Source organism: Poecilia reticulata, chromosome 10 (genome assembly GCF_904066995.2).
Source record: "Poecilia reticulata chromosome 10, P_reticulata-male-v2, whole genome shotgun sequence".
Classification (NCBI taxonomy): Eukaryota; Metazoa; Chordata; class Actinopteri; order Cyprinodontiformes; family Poeciliidae; genus Poecilia; species Poecilia reticulata.
Window position 1 is genome coordinate 12,394,335 of NC_088839.1, and position 18,237 is coordinate 12,412,571.

Below are 18,237 nucleotides of genomic sequence, written 5' to 3' on the forward strand. Positions count from 1 at the left end.
AATAGCAGTCAAATAAAAACAGTCTCATATTTATTCATTTTTGTGTATTTCTTAGTCCGTCTCTCCTGCCTCTCGTGCTTCTAAATCTCAATTTCCTTGGACAAAGCTTCCCCAAAATTTAAAAATGAAATGCCAGAATCTATTTCATGGGTGATTATCTCAGTGCAATCTGATACTTTAAGTAGAGGGATTATAAGCAGCTAACCTCTATGGCAGCTCCTCGTTCAGCCAGAGATCTCTTGACAAGTAATCAATCGTGAATGACTGGCTAAAGATAAACACAAGATTGTGCTTTTTTTTTTTTTTTTGTTCTAAGCAGATATGCACAGAACACACTTCTGGCTTGAAGCATCTTCTGGGACGCACTCCCATCCTCTCTGCGCTTCTCATATAGTCCATTTACCTATGTGCTCCTCTCTATCTCTGACTCGACTCCCCGTGTTTTTCCATAAGTTTCCTCAGGCTAGCACAGAGGTGCTTAACTCTGAGCAGCCTGGATGAACCCTCCGCTCTTCACAGTGAGCTCCAGAAGCAGGAAGGGGAGATGTGCTGCACCTCTCATTAAGTTTCTCAAATCCAATTGCTTTCGGCGAGTCAAAGGTCAGATGACGCCGTGATATTTGGACAGGTAGTTTTCCAGGCTGTTCAGGGATACTTGGTCTCACGAAAGACAAAACATCCATCAGATAGGAGAGCAGCCACCTGTTTTCTACTGATTTAGATTAGTTTACTTTCTGAGGACACGCCAAAGACACCTGGTGGAGCCAAAGAGATCCGGTATCTCTGCACTTCCTTTTCCTCTTCAACCACACCGCTCTTGCATCCAAACAATAAAGTCAGTCAATCAGACTACCCCCTCCTCCCTTTCTCCCGCTCTGTCCACCTCTCTCATCCTCTGCCCAGACTGTAATCTCTGGTGGCTTATCAGAGCATCACTGAGTGAAGTTTTATCTGACCCACCAGGTGTCACAGCCAAACGATCCCAGTGCTCACTGCAGCTCCTCCTGGCCTGCACTCATTGATTCTCATGATGCCGGCCAATAATTGAAAGGACATCCATCACACTTTTAATTGACACAGCTAATCAGCTTTTATAATTGGATGGGTTCTACTTTAGTCCCTCTCCAAAGTGCCCTCTCTTTCCATGCACTCCATACCAATTTGTGCATCTTCCGCCTTCCCCTCTCTGTCATCCGTCACTGCATTCTCCACTTCTACTTGACTTAATTGCACAACTTTTGATTCTCTTTGTGTGTGACCTCTCATCATGATTGACACCTGCCTGTGGATAATCTGTAGATGTGATGAGCTTTTTTTTTTTTTCTTGCAGAAATGACCGCAGGGCAATGTCTGTTTTGCTCTGTGAGCCTTCACTTCAGTTCGTCAGACTTGCTCCAGGGCTGGCTGGTTAAGGATCGGGTTCTGAATTGAGATGGACCAGCATAACTCATCTCCTCTGGGTTCTGGTAACGTTTGGGTTCTTACTGTACTGACAGATGGAATAATGCTCCCGGCTCTCATCCGGGTTCCTACTCAGTTTGAAAGGACATAATTACAGAAGTTTAATGTGAAACTTGCAAAAAACAGAAAACAATGGATGGATGGATGGATGGATGAGTGGATGGATGGATGGATGCATGAATGGATGAGTGGATGGTAGATGGATGGATGGATGAGTGAATGAATTAATAGATGAACAAATGAGTGAATGGATGGATGGATGGATGAATGAATGAATGAATGAATGAGTGAATGAATGATAATACCTCAACTACGTCCCTCTATTTTCTTTTTTTGATATTTTCTGAACCTTGAAAACTCTTGAATTCCAAACTTTCCCAGACTGCACAGGAAACCTGTCTCTACCTGCTCCTTTCTCTCAGCTGCATTGATAAATAAGAGCTTTAGAGCCTCCTGTGCTTCCTCCCCAGGGCATTTATCAGGAGACGAGCGAATATATTTCATCCCATGGCCAATCCTAGTCGCTCGCCTGAAGATGAATTACCCCCGACTTCTTAAGGTCAGGGAAATATGGCTACTAAAACTCTCAAAGTGAACGTGACCATTACTATCTCCACAATACAGTCGTCCCATCCCTCAGCGGGGTCCTGGTGAAATATAGTCCAAAATAAATGCTCAGCTATTTTTCACACAGCACCGTGACCCTGCTCTGGCAAACAAACTCATAAAGAAAAAAAATGGCAGCCAGTTTGCCGCCAAATTAGCCTCAAATCCAAAAGCAAGCTAAAGAGAAACTAATACCTTCCACCATTTGTTGTGACACACCGGAATTGGACGCTGCTCAAAATCAAGTCCATTATCCTTATCACACATGTTAGGTTAAATAATTGTTGTATTTTGTTCTAATTTCCTGAGTCAGGAAAGAAGGGAACCATTGTTTTTCCTCTCTACCCTTTGCGTGCCCTCCAACACCTGTCTGCCATTTAGGCTGTGGCTCCACGCCAGCACATTCACCGTTTCCATGCGCTGGTTTTGCATAAGCTACATCTTGGGCTTGACTTGTTTTCTTTATGAAAACGATCCTGCATGGCTCATATCTGTTTGTTTTCCAGCTGTAACTCGAATCCAGGGCCGAGGGTTAGTTTTCATGCGCGTTGCCCAAACCAATATCCTCTTCTAAAGTGTCATTTTTAACATGACAAAGGAGATCAGAACCTCAGACAGAGGAGAGCTTTTGTTACACTGTGACGCTGATTTACTTGCTATTCTGAATCTACATCGGAAGAGAAAGGCTGCCTTTTGTTTCAGGGGCAAGTTCTCCATCATTACTAATAGCCTGGAGATACGGTTGAAGTTGGCAAGTTGCTGACGAGCCAAAACCATCTCGCCTCTGCGCTTATTTTAATACTTCACACAGCAATTGTCTATGGATTCGCATCTGCTAGGAACAGATTGGGATGGGGGCATTCTTCAGAGGCCGGCGCTCTGCTCCACGCTGTCAGGATAAATACTCCGCGACTCCGTGTGCGACTGTGAGAGAAAGACGGGAACAATGACGGGCATCTTTGTGTATATTTCCTGCCTCTCTGAGGAGGAGCTGCTGACCTTTGATGATTGGCCGACTGAGCTGCCTGGGATCACTGCACCCTGCCAAACTCGCCCGTTGCTCGACAAAAGCAAGCACATGCCCGCAGCGCGCTATACATAATGCAGCGCCTCGCATACTGTAGATCTCAGCAGATATCCTCCTTCAGTCCATCTGATCATATCAATCAGTGCCCGATACCAGATTTCAGTTTATTAATTCATCGGCTCATGTCAGATGAATCCCCATTAAAGACTCGTGGTGTTTACCGTGAGGATCAGCCAAAGAGCACACTATTTATAGCCGCTTCTATTCGAGACGCCGCCCTCATTGTCTCCGGACGGAAGGCAACAATATGTTTCAGTCTTTGATATCTGTAGGGAATGATGGAGCTCTCTCTTCATGTCCATCTGGTCAGAGCTGGACCCCGTGGAGCCCCTTTCTAGGCGACTGCTGACTCTGGCCCTTTGCACTCTCCGGTTTTTAATCCTGACAGAATAAACGCGCCTTCTTATAATTCGCAGGGGATGTAAAATGAATACATAAAAGTTAAGTCGTGCTGGCTTTTGAGTTAGCTGAGTCCAACATGGAAGCTTTCTCACCCCGAGAAGTGTCCTGCCAAACTGGTACGAGCCAGCCATGTGCGTTTTCACAACCCATTTGGCTCGTGGTCATTTATCTGGCAGGTTGTGTTTTAATCAGTGGAGAGATGCTTCAATTCTCACCTCTATTAATAGGTCAGGGAGCAACAGAGAGCTGATCCTCGAGGTAATACAGTGCATTATGCTAGCAGCAAGTGTCACTCCAGTGTTAATTAGAAATGATCACCTGAAAAGGTCACCCAGGTGGGGATGAGCTAACGGTGGGCCACAGATGAACCTTATGTGTGAAAATGTACCTCAAGGGAAAAGCAGCTTTTCCTTCCTGACGCCTGAGTGAGATGAACTCGTCATTTATCGCTTGACGCCAGTGTCAAAAGAAGGGGTTAAATGTTTAATTTACGTAGTGAAAGGAGTAGGGTTACTCCTTGTTCTACAGTAGAAAAGCTTCATAAATAAGGACAAATGTTTTCTTATTCTTCATCTTAGCCTCCTTCAGGGTTGCTAGCTGCACATTTTCATGTCTAAATTCCAAACTTTTCGTGCAAAAGAAAGCCCACTTTGGGCAATTTTCACATACAGATACAAAAGTTCACTGTGAATATATCATGCATTTATAGAGATCAGGTCATTAATATAGCAAAAGCACCAGGCGGAAAACGAAAGCAAGGCAGGAAAGAAGAGAGAAAATAAAAACAAAAGAAGGAAAAAGAAACAATTTTAAGGATAGGAAGGAAGGAAAAGATGAAAGAAAGGAAGGAAGGAAAGAGGGAAAGAAAGAAGGAAGAAAAGAACAAAGGAAGGGATGAAAGGAGGAAAGAGGGAAGGATGACAGGAAGGGAAATAATTAAGAACAAGGAAGATGAAGACAGGGCAAGTAAGGAATGAAAAGCAGAAAGGAAGGATAAAAACTAAGAAGGAAGAAAGAAAAAAGAAGAAAATGAACAATCAAGGATATTAAGATAAGCGGATTGGGATTAACATGAAAACACAAACATTTTTCCAAACTTTCCCAGGATCACTCCTTATCGGAGCTGCCGGATGAACCACCTGTTCTGTATAAACCATTGACTCTTGCTAACTTTAGTTATAAAATTCAATTATTCTTGAACTTATTTTAAAATCCATACTAGCTCCTGAGATCACTTGATCCTGTTGCCAATGGTTACGAATAAATCTCAGACGTCATGTCTTGTACTGTTGCAGCAGAGTCGAACGCCGATAGTTTTGCAGTGTGTGGGTGGTTTCTGCACTCACTCTGTGGGCACTGCTCGTTGGTACAGTTCATAGACTGGAGGTCAAGCCCCTGGCAGTCCTTGCCCCCGGTGCCGGGCGAGGGTTGGGAGCACTCCCTGCTCCTCCACATCGAACAATCTGCCCCGCAAGCCGACCACTTGCTCCACTCGCTCCAGCCTCCGTCCACTACGAGAACACACACATAAAAACACGGCTGAGGATAAACATGCACACATGGCAACAAAAAGTCCCAGTTTATACCTGCACTCCAGTTTATGGGGAATAAAATGATTGACTGGAAAGCAAAGTGACAGAATTTGAACTCACAGTAAAGTTTATTTACAATGCGGCGGCGGATTCGTGTAATTTGAGAACACATAGATCAGAATGCTCCGTTCGAGTCGTGTGCAAAACCACTCGTGCAACCCCAGCATTGATATTTTACAGTCATGCAAATACGCTTGTGCATACTTTTCAAATCCACCAGAGGCGCAGGGGAAACCACTGCATGTAAAAACTGCGGAGGAGAGCCATGTTGTTTCTATTCTCCGGTCTTTGTTTATTTTTAACATGTAAAGCAGATGCAGCAGATAAACCCGGGTGGTGTGAATGTGCTGTGACCTGGTCGGCAAACCAGATATGCAGAGAGAAAAAAACAACAACAACTGCTTAGCAAACATAAATAGATATGCACACATACGGTGTTTTGCAAAAGTATTCCGGCCCCATAACTTTTCACCATTTTGTCAGATTACAACATATTACATTGTTTAAAAGCAAAAAGGAAAAAAGACACATCTGGACCAAAAAGTTCAATCTTGCTCTCATCTGACAGGAGCGCCATTCCCCCTCATGCTAAACTAAACCTTTTAGAGCTTTTTTTTTTTTTTAAATGCAATTCTTCCGTAAAAATAATCTGGATTATTTAATCTCCTTTAGAGATGCCATGAGCTTCTCCGTTTTAATGAAGAGCAATGATTTGGTAGGACTGCAGTTGTGTCATACTCTCTTTGGTTGACTTATGAATGCAATCATTTGCACTGAATGTGATTAGGGGTATCAGACTAAAACAGGGCTTACAATTGCATTTCGCACTTCTATCATTTTCCCTTCAATTAAACAATTATGCACTACTTTGTGTTGGTCTATCACACTGAAATTCGATTAAATATGAGAAACAGTGGTTTTAACGTGACGAATGCTTCTGCAAGGCACTACAGCCTTAATCCAAGTTTCTTTAGTAAAGGAACATTTGTGGAAGAAACAAACCTGCTTTGGCTTGATTACTTAGTCAAACAAGACGTTACTGTAGCAACTGTGATGCCGCCTGCAGCGCAACTGGATGCAAAACACAATACAGGTGGTGTTATTATGAGTTGAGGAGAGAGTACATTACAGCTGCAGGCCAGTCACAACTTCAAACAGCCCATCATCAGCACAAGCAAAATGAGACAAATGAAAATGGGCCGGTAATAGTTGTGTGCACGGCCGACTGTAAGAAATATCAGCCGGCCTTTTCTTCTCACAGAGAAGGAGGCCATTTCACAAAGGAGGGGGTAATTTGGCATTGTGGCCAGTGGAGGTGGTGGCTGAGAGTGATATTGAGAGTGACACAGCGCTGGGCCAGGAGAAGGTTACCGTTCGGCTAATGGGAAAAAGAGCAGTAATGAGCTCTCATGGGGGGGAAAAAACACCTCTGTCTCGCTCTCTTTCCCAAACGCAAGGGTGAAGGGGACCCGATGACGTTCTCCTGCACACACACATGCGCACGCACGCACGCACGCACGCACGCACGCACGCACACAAAGTTGAAGCACACCTCTGGTGACCCCACCCCCGGCTGACCAGAGGCTTGGAGAACCCTCATGTTCATTAATCTTGGCAGTAAAGAGAACAAGGGGAACGATTCCCAGAAAGCCGATCATTCCCCTGGCAGTTCAAGAGTCTTTGGTTGATCAAACATAAGTGAGATGCCAAAATTTTTCAAATTTGTGTAAATCTTAATTTGGAAAACCAGGTGAAAAGCAAATTAGGCTTAGTTTGTAAGTAAAAATAGAGAATGAAAATATGATATACTTACGTATGTATGTGGGGTTTTTTTCTAATGGCTACAAGAAAAACTTTAGCACTACCCTGCTTGCTTTATGTGTGTGGCGGGATGCTGACACAGCCTGGATTCTTTTTTGCAGTCAGATCAATTTGGCAGCAAGAGCAGAACCAATCAGATAATTGTCCTTGTTTGGCATTGAGTGGACCCATCCGTGGGCCAGTGGGCTCATTGTCCAGGCTGGGAATGAAAATGATTGAATAGCAAATTACATCCTAATGAATATATTATGTTGCCCCTCAGTTTATCCACATGGCTGTGAAATAAAGAGATGAGATCAACATCTGCCCTGATGAGATGATGGAATTCTTCTTCTCCCTTCTCCAACACAAAGCAAAACTAATGACCATGCAAATGACATTTTCAAACAAGGAGAGCGATGTGGACGTAAAAAGTGATGCTAGGCGATGCAGGACATGAGACGAGCACCAGCCACCCAAACCTGACGAGAGTCAAATGTAAAGACAAGGGATTGCTGGATGAGCCTCGACTCTGAATGCGTGCCACGCGACTGAGCACGAAAGCAAGCAGCGTACGGAAAGCATAAAGCGACAGTAAAGACCCAGCAATTACAGATATGAGAAAACCAACTAACAGATCTTTTCTTTTTAATTTGTCAAGCTACATGAGAAAACTAATCCAAAGCCACGGTTTTCCAATTTAAATCCCCAGAAGGAGATTGTTACTTCCACAGCAAAAGGCACCTTAGCTGATTTTCAATCTCGCAGCGCCGCGGGTTTCAGGTCAGGCGGGTCTCTGAGGAGGTACAGTAATACAATAACCCAGTGGCACCTCCTCCCTTCACCCCCCCCCACCATTTGGACATGTTGCCAAGTGTAGAAGCAAAAAAGAATCCGACCATTCTCCACAGGTCAGTGGGAGGGCCTGGTTGAGACTCCGCTGTTCAAAATGACAATGGCTGCTGACGGACGCAACTCGAGATCGCTGAACGCCTATGGTTTCTGTGTCCTTGAAGGAAACACGGGGAGGTGGACAAGTACCACTGAGACCAGCAGGTTATCCCTCCGCTCCCACTGTCCTGTCAGCGCACAAGTGTGCACACGTCCCGCCGCTGATCCTAGGCATCAAAAGGCCGAGTGAAAAAAAAGGAATAAAGGCTTTTTTACTTCTGAAATAAAAACCGATCTGATGGTTAATAGCAACATAATGTTAATGTGCAATCCCGACTACTTTAATATTATTTCTTTGCTGATCAAAAACACAAAAAGCTGAGCTCACTCTTTTGTGTCGCTTGAAGCAGAGATTTGAACCAAAGTGAGACAGGGTGAGATATGAAGGAGGGTGGGCTCAAAACGAAAGGCACCAAATGATTAAAAATGATGCAAGTCTGTCACCAGATGGCCACCGTCTTTTTGCATCAAATTAATGTGTTCGGCTGCCACATTTGTTACCCACCACCTTCATTTATTCTATGGATAAAACGTGCAATCTGCAGAACAATCTAGGATGATTTTTTACAAACGCGCGAGGACGCACTTCCAAAAGTACAATTAGACTTTCGCCTGCGGTGCAGAAACAAGACATATGGGGACATGTGCAGGACTCGTGCTCGTGCACAGACGCAGACACGAGGGCGGGCGTGCGCGAGCACACCAGCTCCGAGTCTATTTATTTTCCATCTTGCTGGAATTCTCCAGACTCCGCTGGCAAGCCAGAGGGATCGTTACCATTTTGAAATAATTCACTCAAGTTAGAAACCTCTTCAGGTTGTTTGGTGTTTGCTCTCATCTCAGGTGGCGGCTCAGTTCATCGTGCTGCCTTCCAAAAACTGGTGACTAACTGTTAGCTATTGGCTACGGGGATGTGAGTCTTTATTGGAAATGTTGGCATGATCTGACATTTTGCCACTACTGTTGGCTCTGACCGCAAGTCGGTGCAGGGGCACAGTCAATAAGAGGCTGAGGGATGGACTGCTGTATTATGTGGGATATTTCAGTGGGATATGCTGGGATGGAGACAAGAGAAGAGAAAAAAAAAAGGTGGAGAGGGAAGAGGGGAGGGGGCACAAATGAGACGAGCTCTGGCATGGTTTGGCTACTCGCTGTCTCAAGTGTTGATCTGCTCTGCTCTCAGCCTCAGGCTTTAGCCTCAGCCTCCTCCACAGCTCCCTGCGTCTCTCCCAGCAAGGAGCCCATCTGATCCGCCACGCAGGCCTCCGCCAACTCTCATTAAACACTTTGGAGACTCAGACAAAAATACAGATGAGCCTCCATGGCTTCGCACGTTTCCAATGAGAGGTGGGAGCTCGCATTTAGACACAAGAGTCATCGCGAACAGACGTGTGGAGAGTTTTGTTATTGATGGTGCCAGGCTGTGGAAGATGATCCATAATGTATGGGTGTAAAAATATGCCTGAGCGGCTGACCTGCTCAGAAGAAACCACGATACTTTCAAAAGGAGCACATCAACCAGAGGTACACATGAAGACTTGGCTGAACAATAGGATTGTTTCTTTCTTTATTGTTTATTTGCATAGGGACAAGAGTTAAGTAAAAACACAAACAGAACACCGTAAACATTTATAGCCTCAGCTAATTTGTCCCCACATGGGTTTTTAACGACGTAAAAGAATTTAAAAGAATGGCTACAGTGAAACTGGGACGGCCAGGGCGACAAAAAGAAAAGACAAGAAATATGTAGCACAAGCTACTAAAATAAAACCAAACTACCGTAAAGTGTATTGCAAAAGTTTTTATATATTTATTATATTTTGTTGCATTACAGCTGAACATCCTAATGTATTTTATTGCTTTTTGTGGGAAACCAACACAAAGTAGCACAAAATTATGAAGAGATCAGAAAAGGAAACATAGTTTCCAAATGTGTTCATGAATATAAATCAAATATATTTCTTTTAAATATAAAAAACGTGCTCCATAATTTATGCCTAGTCAACACATAGATGCAATCGCAGCAGCCCAGGACCCAATATTCTTTTCAAAACACATTAAGTTTATGAAAAGACGGTGTAAGGTGCAAGAATATGCTGTGATTTAAGCCTTCCCATTGTAGCTCTCTGAGTGCAGAGGGTCACTATCCCACTGGGAAGTGAACGTCTGGCGCAGTCTCAAATCTTTTGCAGCCTCGTACAAGAATTCACTAATAAGGTGACATCTGAAGTCAGTTGTTTACAATGGACTTTGAATACAAATGCGCACTGGAAAAAGAAGAACATTATTCTCCCTAGCCTTCACAAACATGCCCTACTTTGTGCAAGTTCATCACAGAAAATCCCAGCTTAATACACTATGGTTTGTGGTTGCAGTGAGAGAGAATACGTGAAGAAGCGCGAGGGGTGTGAACACTTTTGCGTGAAGCTGAGCACACCACAGAGCTAATAATCAACCTCAAATTCCAAGTTTAGATAATTGATGAGGGCTTGAAACCAGACCAGCTTTAAATCATGTAATTTTTAACAACACAACTCAAAAACAAAGCAGCTGAGGAGGAAACCCCCACCCCCCCACCTCCTCTCAAGGCTGGCATAAAAAAATAAAGAGCACTACTTCTGAATCCAAATGTCAGCAGCGTCTGAATAAATAACACGATGTCTATCTGCGGCGTTACAGCTCTCAGTGCGATCTGCTCTTCTCAAGTCTCTTTCAGAGATGGACTTAAATCACTATCTAGACCTGTGAAGGCTATACGTGCGGCGATAATTGAAGTTGTTCTGCAGTAAGTGGCGATGCTCTCTCTCTCTCTCTCTCTCTCTCTCTCTCTCTCTCTCTCTCTCTCTCTCTCTCTCTCTCTCTCTCACACACACCGCAAGAAGGCTGGATGGCTGCTTCTTGCTGAGTGCGACTCTTGCATATGCGAGTGTCTGGTCATGCGTTCAAGCTCATGATTCATCCGTTTGTAAATCATTTGGCTGATGAAACAAAAAGGGGTTTAATGTGGGAGATCTGATTCTGTTAATGCCTCTGCTTACACGAAGGCTTTCGGCGCTCCTTGGGAAACGGCAGCCCAGCGTCCACAGCCGCTGGTGCTGCCGACTGTGGCCAGCTGCAGACAGCTGGGCCTGTCAGTGCCACTGATGCCACCGGCTCAGACGAATAAATGTGAGAATCGCAGCCAGAGACTGCGCTCTGTTGCCAAACACCGGGACTGACAGGTGTAAGTGGGGTCATGTTGCCCTAGCATCTCTCATCAACAGGGGGGGGGGGAAATTACTTCTTTATCTCCCAAAAGTCTCTGTAAAAACGTATTTGACGGACACAATGCAGTTTTTTTTTTTTCTTTTTTTTGCCATAGCTCCGTTTTGGTGGGAATTACACTCTTTCTCCTTGAGGAGCAGGGGAAAGATGAAGGAGGAAGCGGTTTGGTCTAACAATAGCAGCTTGGACTGACATTAATCTCTTTAAGCTCATGGAGGTCAGTAGCCTGCTTTGCTGTGGAGGAATGTCAAGCATCCCTGGGCACCGCTCTAATTCTAATTCCATTACTAGTTTCTCCGGCTCTAATAATTCAGACTCTGTTCACATCCTGGCGCTGCGTCGTGCATTTGTGTTTCCTCTGTCTCCCTCCTCCCGCTGTATTCCAGGGGGCCATGTTACTTACACTCATCCTTGACATGTAGTGATGTCTTTACATGGGAGATGTGTAACAGAACGCCTTGATCGCTGAGGAAGATAGCCTCAGTTTTAGGCAGCAAGACGAAGCTCGTCCCCCCTTTTCTCTCCCCCCCCTTTGTCAAAGGTGTCGTATTTCCTTCTCTGATATTTACAGACCGTGGGAGATTTCTCCTGCGGTCAGCGTGGCCCCAGCTCCCTGTCAGAGCCAAACACCCGGCTCCATTCCCTGCCAGCGTCTCTCTCTCTCTCTCTCTCCTTTTCTTTCCGACATTATATCTGATTCCATCTGTTTCTATCCCTGCTTCCACCTTCCTCCTTCATTTTCCTGTCCAGGTCTCTCCCCTGTCAGGGGTTTCTAATGCGAACCAGCAAATGAGGCAGCTTGACTTCCATCTCAGGCTCCCAGAGATCAATAAGTGTTGCTCACTATCAGCCACGACGCTCTCTGCCTCTCAGATGCTCTCACAGGGGAGACAGAGCCAGCAAATGAAATTCCCCTTAACTTCTCTCACATAAACATGGCACGCATGCTCCCATAATTCAGATTTTTTTTCTTTTTTTTTTTTTTTACCACACATTTTAAGCAGCAGCTTTAACAGGAAACAACAACAATTGCTCTGGTGAGTGCGACACAAAGCCAAGGCTGTGTCTATGTGTATGGGGTGGGAGCTGAAATAAAAATTAAGCCTATTCACAGCGCAGCTGATGATGCAAACAACATGTGATAGTATTAAATCCTTTGCAGGATTGCTGTGCAAGCGCTCTAATTGCAGAAGGCAACAAAAGCTTGGCATCTAAAAAATAAAATAAAATAAAAATGCTACTTGGAGTTGGAGGAAAGGGCAGGGAAAAGGATGAATTGATGACTTCTAGATGCATAAAAACAAAAAAAGAAAATGCAAATAAAGGAAGCCACAAGAAGCCAATGCGACAGGACAAACTGGGCTGCCTGGGAGTTACCTGGACAGGTGGCCACGCAGGCACTTTTCTGGACGTTCTGCCCCTCACAGGATGTGCCTCCGTTCAGTGGCGTGGGATTGGTGCAGCTCCGGCTCCTCTTCTGCCAGCCACGCCCGCACACAGCGCTGCAGGACGACCAGGTGGTCCATGTGGACCAGCCACCGTTGACTGTCAGACCGGTGCCGAGAAGAGGAGGAGGAGGAAGGTGGGGGGATGTTGGGGAGGGGGGCGGGGGAGCAGTCAGGAAGAGGGGAAGGTTGAATGGAAGGAGGGAGGAAGGGATGGATGGATGAAGGAACAGAGCAGCCAGGTTTACCCGACATGCAGAAATAAAAAGAGGTGTGCTACATTTGAAAAATCGTGACTGCCTGTACACTGCTGGGCTCCACACAGAAAGGTGAACACATGGAGGAGCAGGAGCAGAGTTGGCTGCTTCCTGCATGTGTGCTGGAATTACAGCCAGACACAGTGAAAACAAAATGACTCAACAGGAAGCGGAGTATAACCAAGCAACTTGCCAGACCAGACTAACACAGTTGCTGCAGCTGGGTGATGTTAAAACTAATATTATATTTGACCGTTGTCATAAAGTCATCATTTCTATGGTTTTTCTATTTGGAAGACCAAACGATTAGTGAAATATCACTTTAAATTACAGTGTCCCTCAAAAACTTTTAATGTTTTTTTCTTTTTCCACATTTAGTTATGTCACATCCACAAACTTCAATGACTGGGATTTTATGTTAAACAAACAAAGAAAGGAGCTCCCAACTCTAAGATGAAAACAATTAAGTTTATATATATGTATATATATATTTATTTATTTTTTCCAATACAAATAATTAATAAACTTAGAGCACACCAAATTATACTTTGGTGACTTTCATTCATATGACTTGTATCACAAGTTGTTGTAAATCATTTAAAATTGTTCATCAACAAGCATTAAACGTGTTAGATAATAAATCTAATGATAAAGATGATCTCACATTCTCCAAAAACATAATCTAAGTTAGAATAACACGATTCCGTCTTGGTTTATAAAATATTTCATGGCTCTGCTCCACCTACATTACAACAACAGATGGAAATTAGCCATTTGGCTATAATCACCTGTACTTAATGTTTATTCATATGTATTGTATTATTATTTTTTAAATACACTAGAAACTAAATTAAACTAAATGAGGAACAAATGATACAACTTAAAGTCTGGAAAGTGTGTCATGTACATGTATTTATTAACTCTGAGTAGCATTTCATTGTCTAGTGAAGAAATTCATCCCTACATCATGAAGCTGCCACCACCAAGAGCCACAGTGGGGACGGTCGATGCTTCAGGCTTTTCTGTCACACATAACAACTATGTAGGCCAAAACGTTACATTTTTGCCTCTTTTGCCCAAAGTGCCTTGTATCACATGTGGCTTGCGGCTTGAAGCAGACGGAAAAAAAAAGAAAAAAAAGTGGCATCTCTTTTAAAACAGTTTTGCAATAAACTTGTATAGATGAGTCCCTCAATGATCTCCCTCTGGTCATTCATAAATTATGAATCAAACTTATTGCAGAACTTAAAGAGACATGGAGTTGAGTTTCTCAGGGTCAATATAAAGTGTTGAGCACAAAATGAGTGTCAGAAAGTGTTACCAACATTAAATACATTTGCGGCATGTTACAGCTTTTGGGTTTTATCTACGAGCGCAACAGAAACCAGCTTTTATGAAACTGTACCAAATTAAGATCCAGTGATCTGTTATTGTTTTTTGTGAAAGTCAGCTCAACTTGTTCAACATGCATTTATTGGCCATGCAAGTCAAATACACACAGTGGTAGTCTCTGTGTTTTGCCTTAATTCTCCCAGCCAGCTGGCCGTCCAGATTGCCTGTAATTGCTGTATCACCCAGTCGAGCAGCACCGTCGTTTTACCCCTTCACAAGTCAGCTGATACCAGGTTCTGACTCCTTTTCTTGACAAGTCAGCGACGCCCCCTGTTACTTGGTCTTTTCACAAGATAAACAGAGCGAAAAAAAACATCTTAATTAAGTGCTTCGTGAAAGGTGAAATACACCTTCGATTTATCTCTCTCAACAATCTTTTTCTGTCCACGCTTTGTAAAACAAAGATGTTTGCCACACATGACTAATAGTTGTCATTTTGACAGAGTCTCCTGCCTCAGTTGTGGATGTCAGCAGCTCCTCCAGAGTCACTATGGGCTTCTGCGCCCTCTGTTTACTATTTAGGTCATTACTAAAGGCAATTAGTTGCACTTGATTTCGCTTAGGGGTATCAGTTTAAACGAGGCAAAAGCCATGTTCAGACTATGAGGATTTTTATTCTACCTCACAAATCATGCACTTCTTTGTGTTGATGTATTACATAAAAGCCCAGTGAAATATGTAAAGATATGTGGTTGTACTATAATGTCTAAGGGGCATGAATACTTTTTTTTTGCCAGATACTTTAAACCACCCTTCACACACCGATTTGACGACATTATTCAAACAAAGCCTAGAGTTCAGGCATTTCATGAACTTTAAACAGCAAATTCCTATTACTACAGCTATTTGCTGAACCATTGCTCCTGTTCTAAACTTTAAGTGTCAATTATCATGTAACTGATACTGTTGAAGCGCCTCTCAATCATGGCAGGTGATTACATCAAATCATGCAGCTTCTTTCCCAGCATCTACCGTGTTTCCTCCAGCCTATGAGCTACACAGATTCCTGATTTATTGACCTGAGCGGCACTGTCATTGCCTCTCTGTACATACTCCCTTCGTAATTTCCCCTTAACTCTCTGCGCTTGTCGGGGCTGAATCATTTCCTTGCCCTCTCTATGCAATTGATTGCTCGCCACAGCGAGGTAAATTGCCAGGCAACTCGGCCTCTGATTACCTCTTAGCACCGAGTGCAGTCACACACCAGCCGGGTCTTGTTAAAATGCATCTCTGGCCCCCCTGTTGAGCCGCCTTGGAAAAGTAGAAGTTATTATCAGTTGCTACCGCTAGGTAGATTAACTAAAATGGTAGACAGAGATGCTGCACGATAAACGGTTTGCTGCAAGGTAAAGATACAGGAACATCAGAACCAAGTCTGCAGATAGAGGAACAATTTCCTCTGTTCTGATTTATCCTCAGCTAATATGACTCATTTTATCAAGTGCATATTGAGATGAGAGGGATGTTGCACAAATGGCCTCCTGCATCAGTCTTTCATAATTTATTGGACCAATGAATGAAAGGGACTGCTTGAGCCCACTATAGAGGCGAACAATAGGAGCGTGAATGCTCTTACCTCCACAGTAAATTAAGCTCTATATTCCCTTTAACAACAACCTAATCAATTATAATCAACACCAGTCATAATTGCGCTTTTTGTAACGTTTTAATGCCTGTGGCTCGATGGAGCATATGATAATGTGTGGTTTGACCACCTGCTCTAAATTAACATGTTTCTTCGGAAACCATTCAGAGTGAAAATGATTTCCTCACTTTAACTGATGTTCAAAACTACTATTTCAACATTTCTTACCAACTTTAGAGTTTGCAGAGTTTTTACAAGGTAAAAGATGGAAACCTTGAAAAAGTTCCTCTCAATGACATTTTACCTGATAGGTACTGAAATAACTATTACTTAATAATTTTTCCAAAAATGTTGCGACTTGGAAATAATGTGAGATGAGTGTTAGACTTTAATGCCTCCAACAAGATGAAAAGGACTCAACCTGGACACAATATACGGAATGAAATGATCATAACACAATCAATGTTTACAACACAAGAGTTGCAAAGGACTGCTTTGATGCAATATTAGGTTGGGTATTGCGTTTCACGTGGTGTTGAGTCGCACTGTGATTGCCAATTATTTATCTCGTCAAGTAGCAGGTCTCTAACTGATGCACATCATATATATGTAAAGATATAGGAGGACAAATTAAGAAAAACATATTTAAAATAGTTACAAATGTCAGATAACATTGTTCTATCTGCTGCTTTTCTTAAGATAGTTTATATATAACTAAATGAAGCGTTTTAGAGATTAGAAAAGTACTTTACTAAATGTTTTAATTTATCTACCAAGGCTTCATCTAGCAAAATATCTTCACTCTTTAAACATCATCCCACCCTAAATCTGCTGAGATTTCACTGAGCTTTAGCAGACTGAAAAGAAAAAGGACCAACGTCCAACGTTAATCTGAGACCTGTGCAATTTAATCTGCTCTTTAAATGAATAGGTTTGATCTTAATCTTTTGTAATAAACATATTTTTTCCCCCTGTTTCTTGTAATAGTCTCATTATAAATAGTTTGAGTGGGAGCAGGACAAAATCAAACCCTTTGATTTTTCTGAGCAAAAGTGGAAAATAATTACATAATAAAAGCATGTTCATGCAGAAAAAAGTGTGTAAATGGGAAACAAATATCCAGATATTGTTTATGGAATGCCTGTAGTGCAGCATGTATTGCTGTATTTCACAGCAGAAATGCATCCCTTTGTTGAACTGGTGTGTACATACTTGCCCCCGGCAGCACACATATGTGTGAACTATAAAAACACAGCTCACCTCAAATTGCTGTCACCTGTTTTCGTGTTGGCATTTTTGCTTCAAAGACACACACACACGCATACACGCACAATCTTTCACACCCTGTCTGCAGAATGTGGACTTTTCACTTAAAATCTGCCAAAGTAACACCTTCACTAAGGTGCGGATGTGTTTATTTGTCCTTTAGAAATGCGATTCCTGAGAATTAATCGGTAAAATAGTGTTTTATGCCACACCTGGTGTGTCTTAAAATTCTCTGAACATCTGCTCACACAAACTTTTTTAAAACTTTCTTCTTTTAATGCAGTTTCTGGATTTCTACTGCAATTTGAATTAACAATCCACATTTAAAATGTGTCTATTTGCATCTGGAGAAGCTATAATGAATACGTCTTTAAAAAAATCTTAACAACAGTTGCAGAAAATAAAGAATATAAATTGTCCCTCTTCTATTTTTTTGTTCCTACTTAATAGGATTTTTACTAGATAAGAAAGTTAAGCAAATTTGACCTCAGTTGTGCAAATGAGACCCCATATTATCCTTATTTGACAAAAAATAAAAACAAAATGTAAAAACTGTAAAAGTGAATCTACCAGGTAGGGTTTCTGACAATTAGATTAAAAAAAATTGTAAGTCTAACCTGTTTGAAAAAGTGTCCAGGAAAATGTATTTTCTTCCTAAAGTGCATGGTTGCTGTGTGTCTTAGATTTCAAAGTTTGCATCTGAATGACAAGAGTGTGAGCCAAAATTATCGATCTGTGATCATGAAATAAAAAAAAGCACCATGTTTCGCTTAAACAAAATACACTGAATAAACACCCATACATCAGACCAACTGCTGAGCATAGTGATGGAGGAGTTATGATTTGGGATTGTTTTGCAGCCACAAGATGTAAGCACATTGGGTTCATTAAATCAACCAAAATTATCTCTGTATTTCAAAGTTTCCTAGAGTGAAAATTATGCTAAAAGTTTGCTGGAGTGAAAGTTGAGGCCAAATGTGCTGAAGCAGATGAAGGTTTTCAAGAAAATGTTTGAAAAAGAAACAAATTGAGGAGTTGCCACGGCTACAGTGAAAATCTAAACTTCGGCTAAATTAAAGTATTTTAGTCGAAGCAACATTGTAGAGACTAAGAACATTTTTCTCCAGAG

At 42.5% G+C, this 18,237-nt stretch overlaps 1 protein-coding gene across 4 annotated transcripts in view; it reads right to left on the bottom strand.

Moving 5' to 3' along the window:
• Positions 1 to 18,237, bottom strand: part of unc5a (unc-5 netrin receptor A) — a 178,266-nt gene that overhangs the window by 33,680 nt on the left and 126,349 nt on the right. For 2 of the 4 annotated variants that reach the window (XM_008419932.3, XM_008419931.3), the window contains exons 6-7: positions 12,541 to 12,708; positions 4,903 to 5,067 (exon numbers count right to left, since the gene is read on the bottom strand). In XM_008419932.3, the coding sequence (XP_008418154.1) occupies positions 4,903 to 5,067; positions 12,541 to 12,708 (333 nt within the window). The remainder of the gene's footprint in view (positions 1 to 4,902; positions 5,068 to 12,540; positions 12,709 to 18,237) is intronic. The other 2 variants (XM_008419934.3, XM_008419933.3) reach the window with 1 other exon arrangement.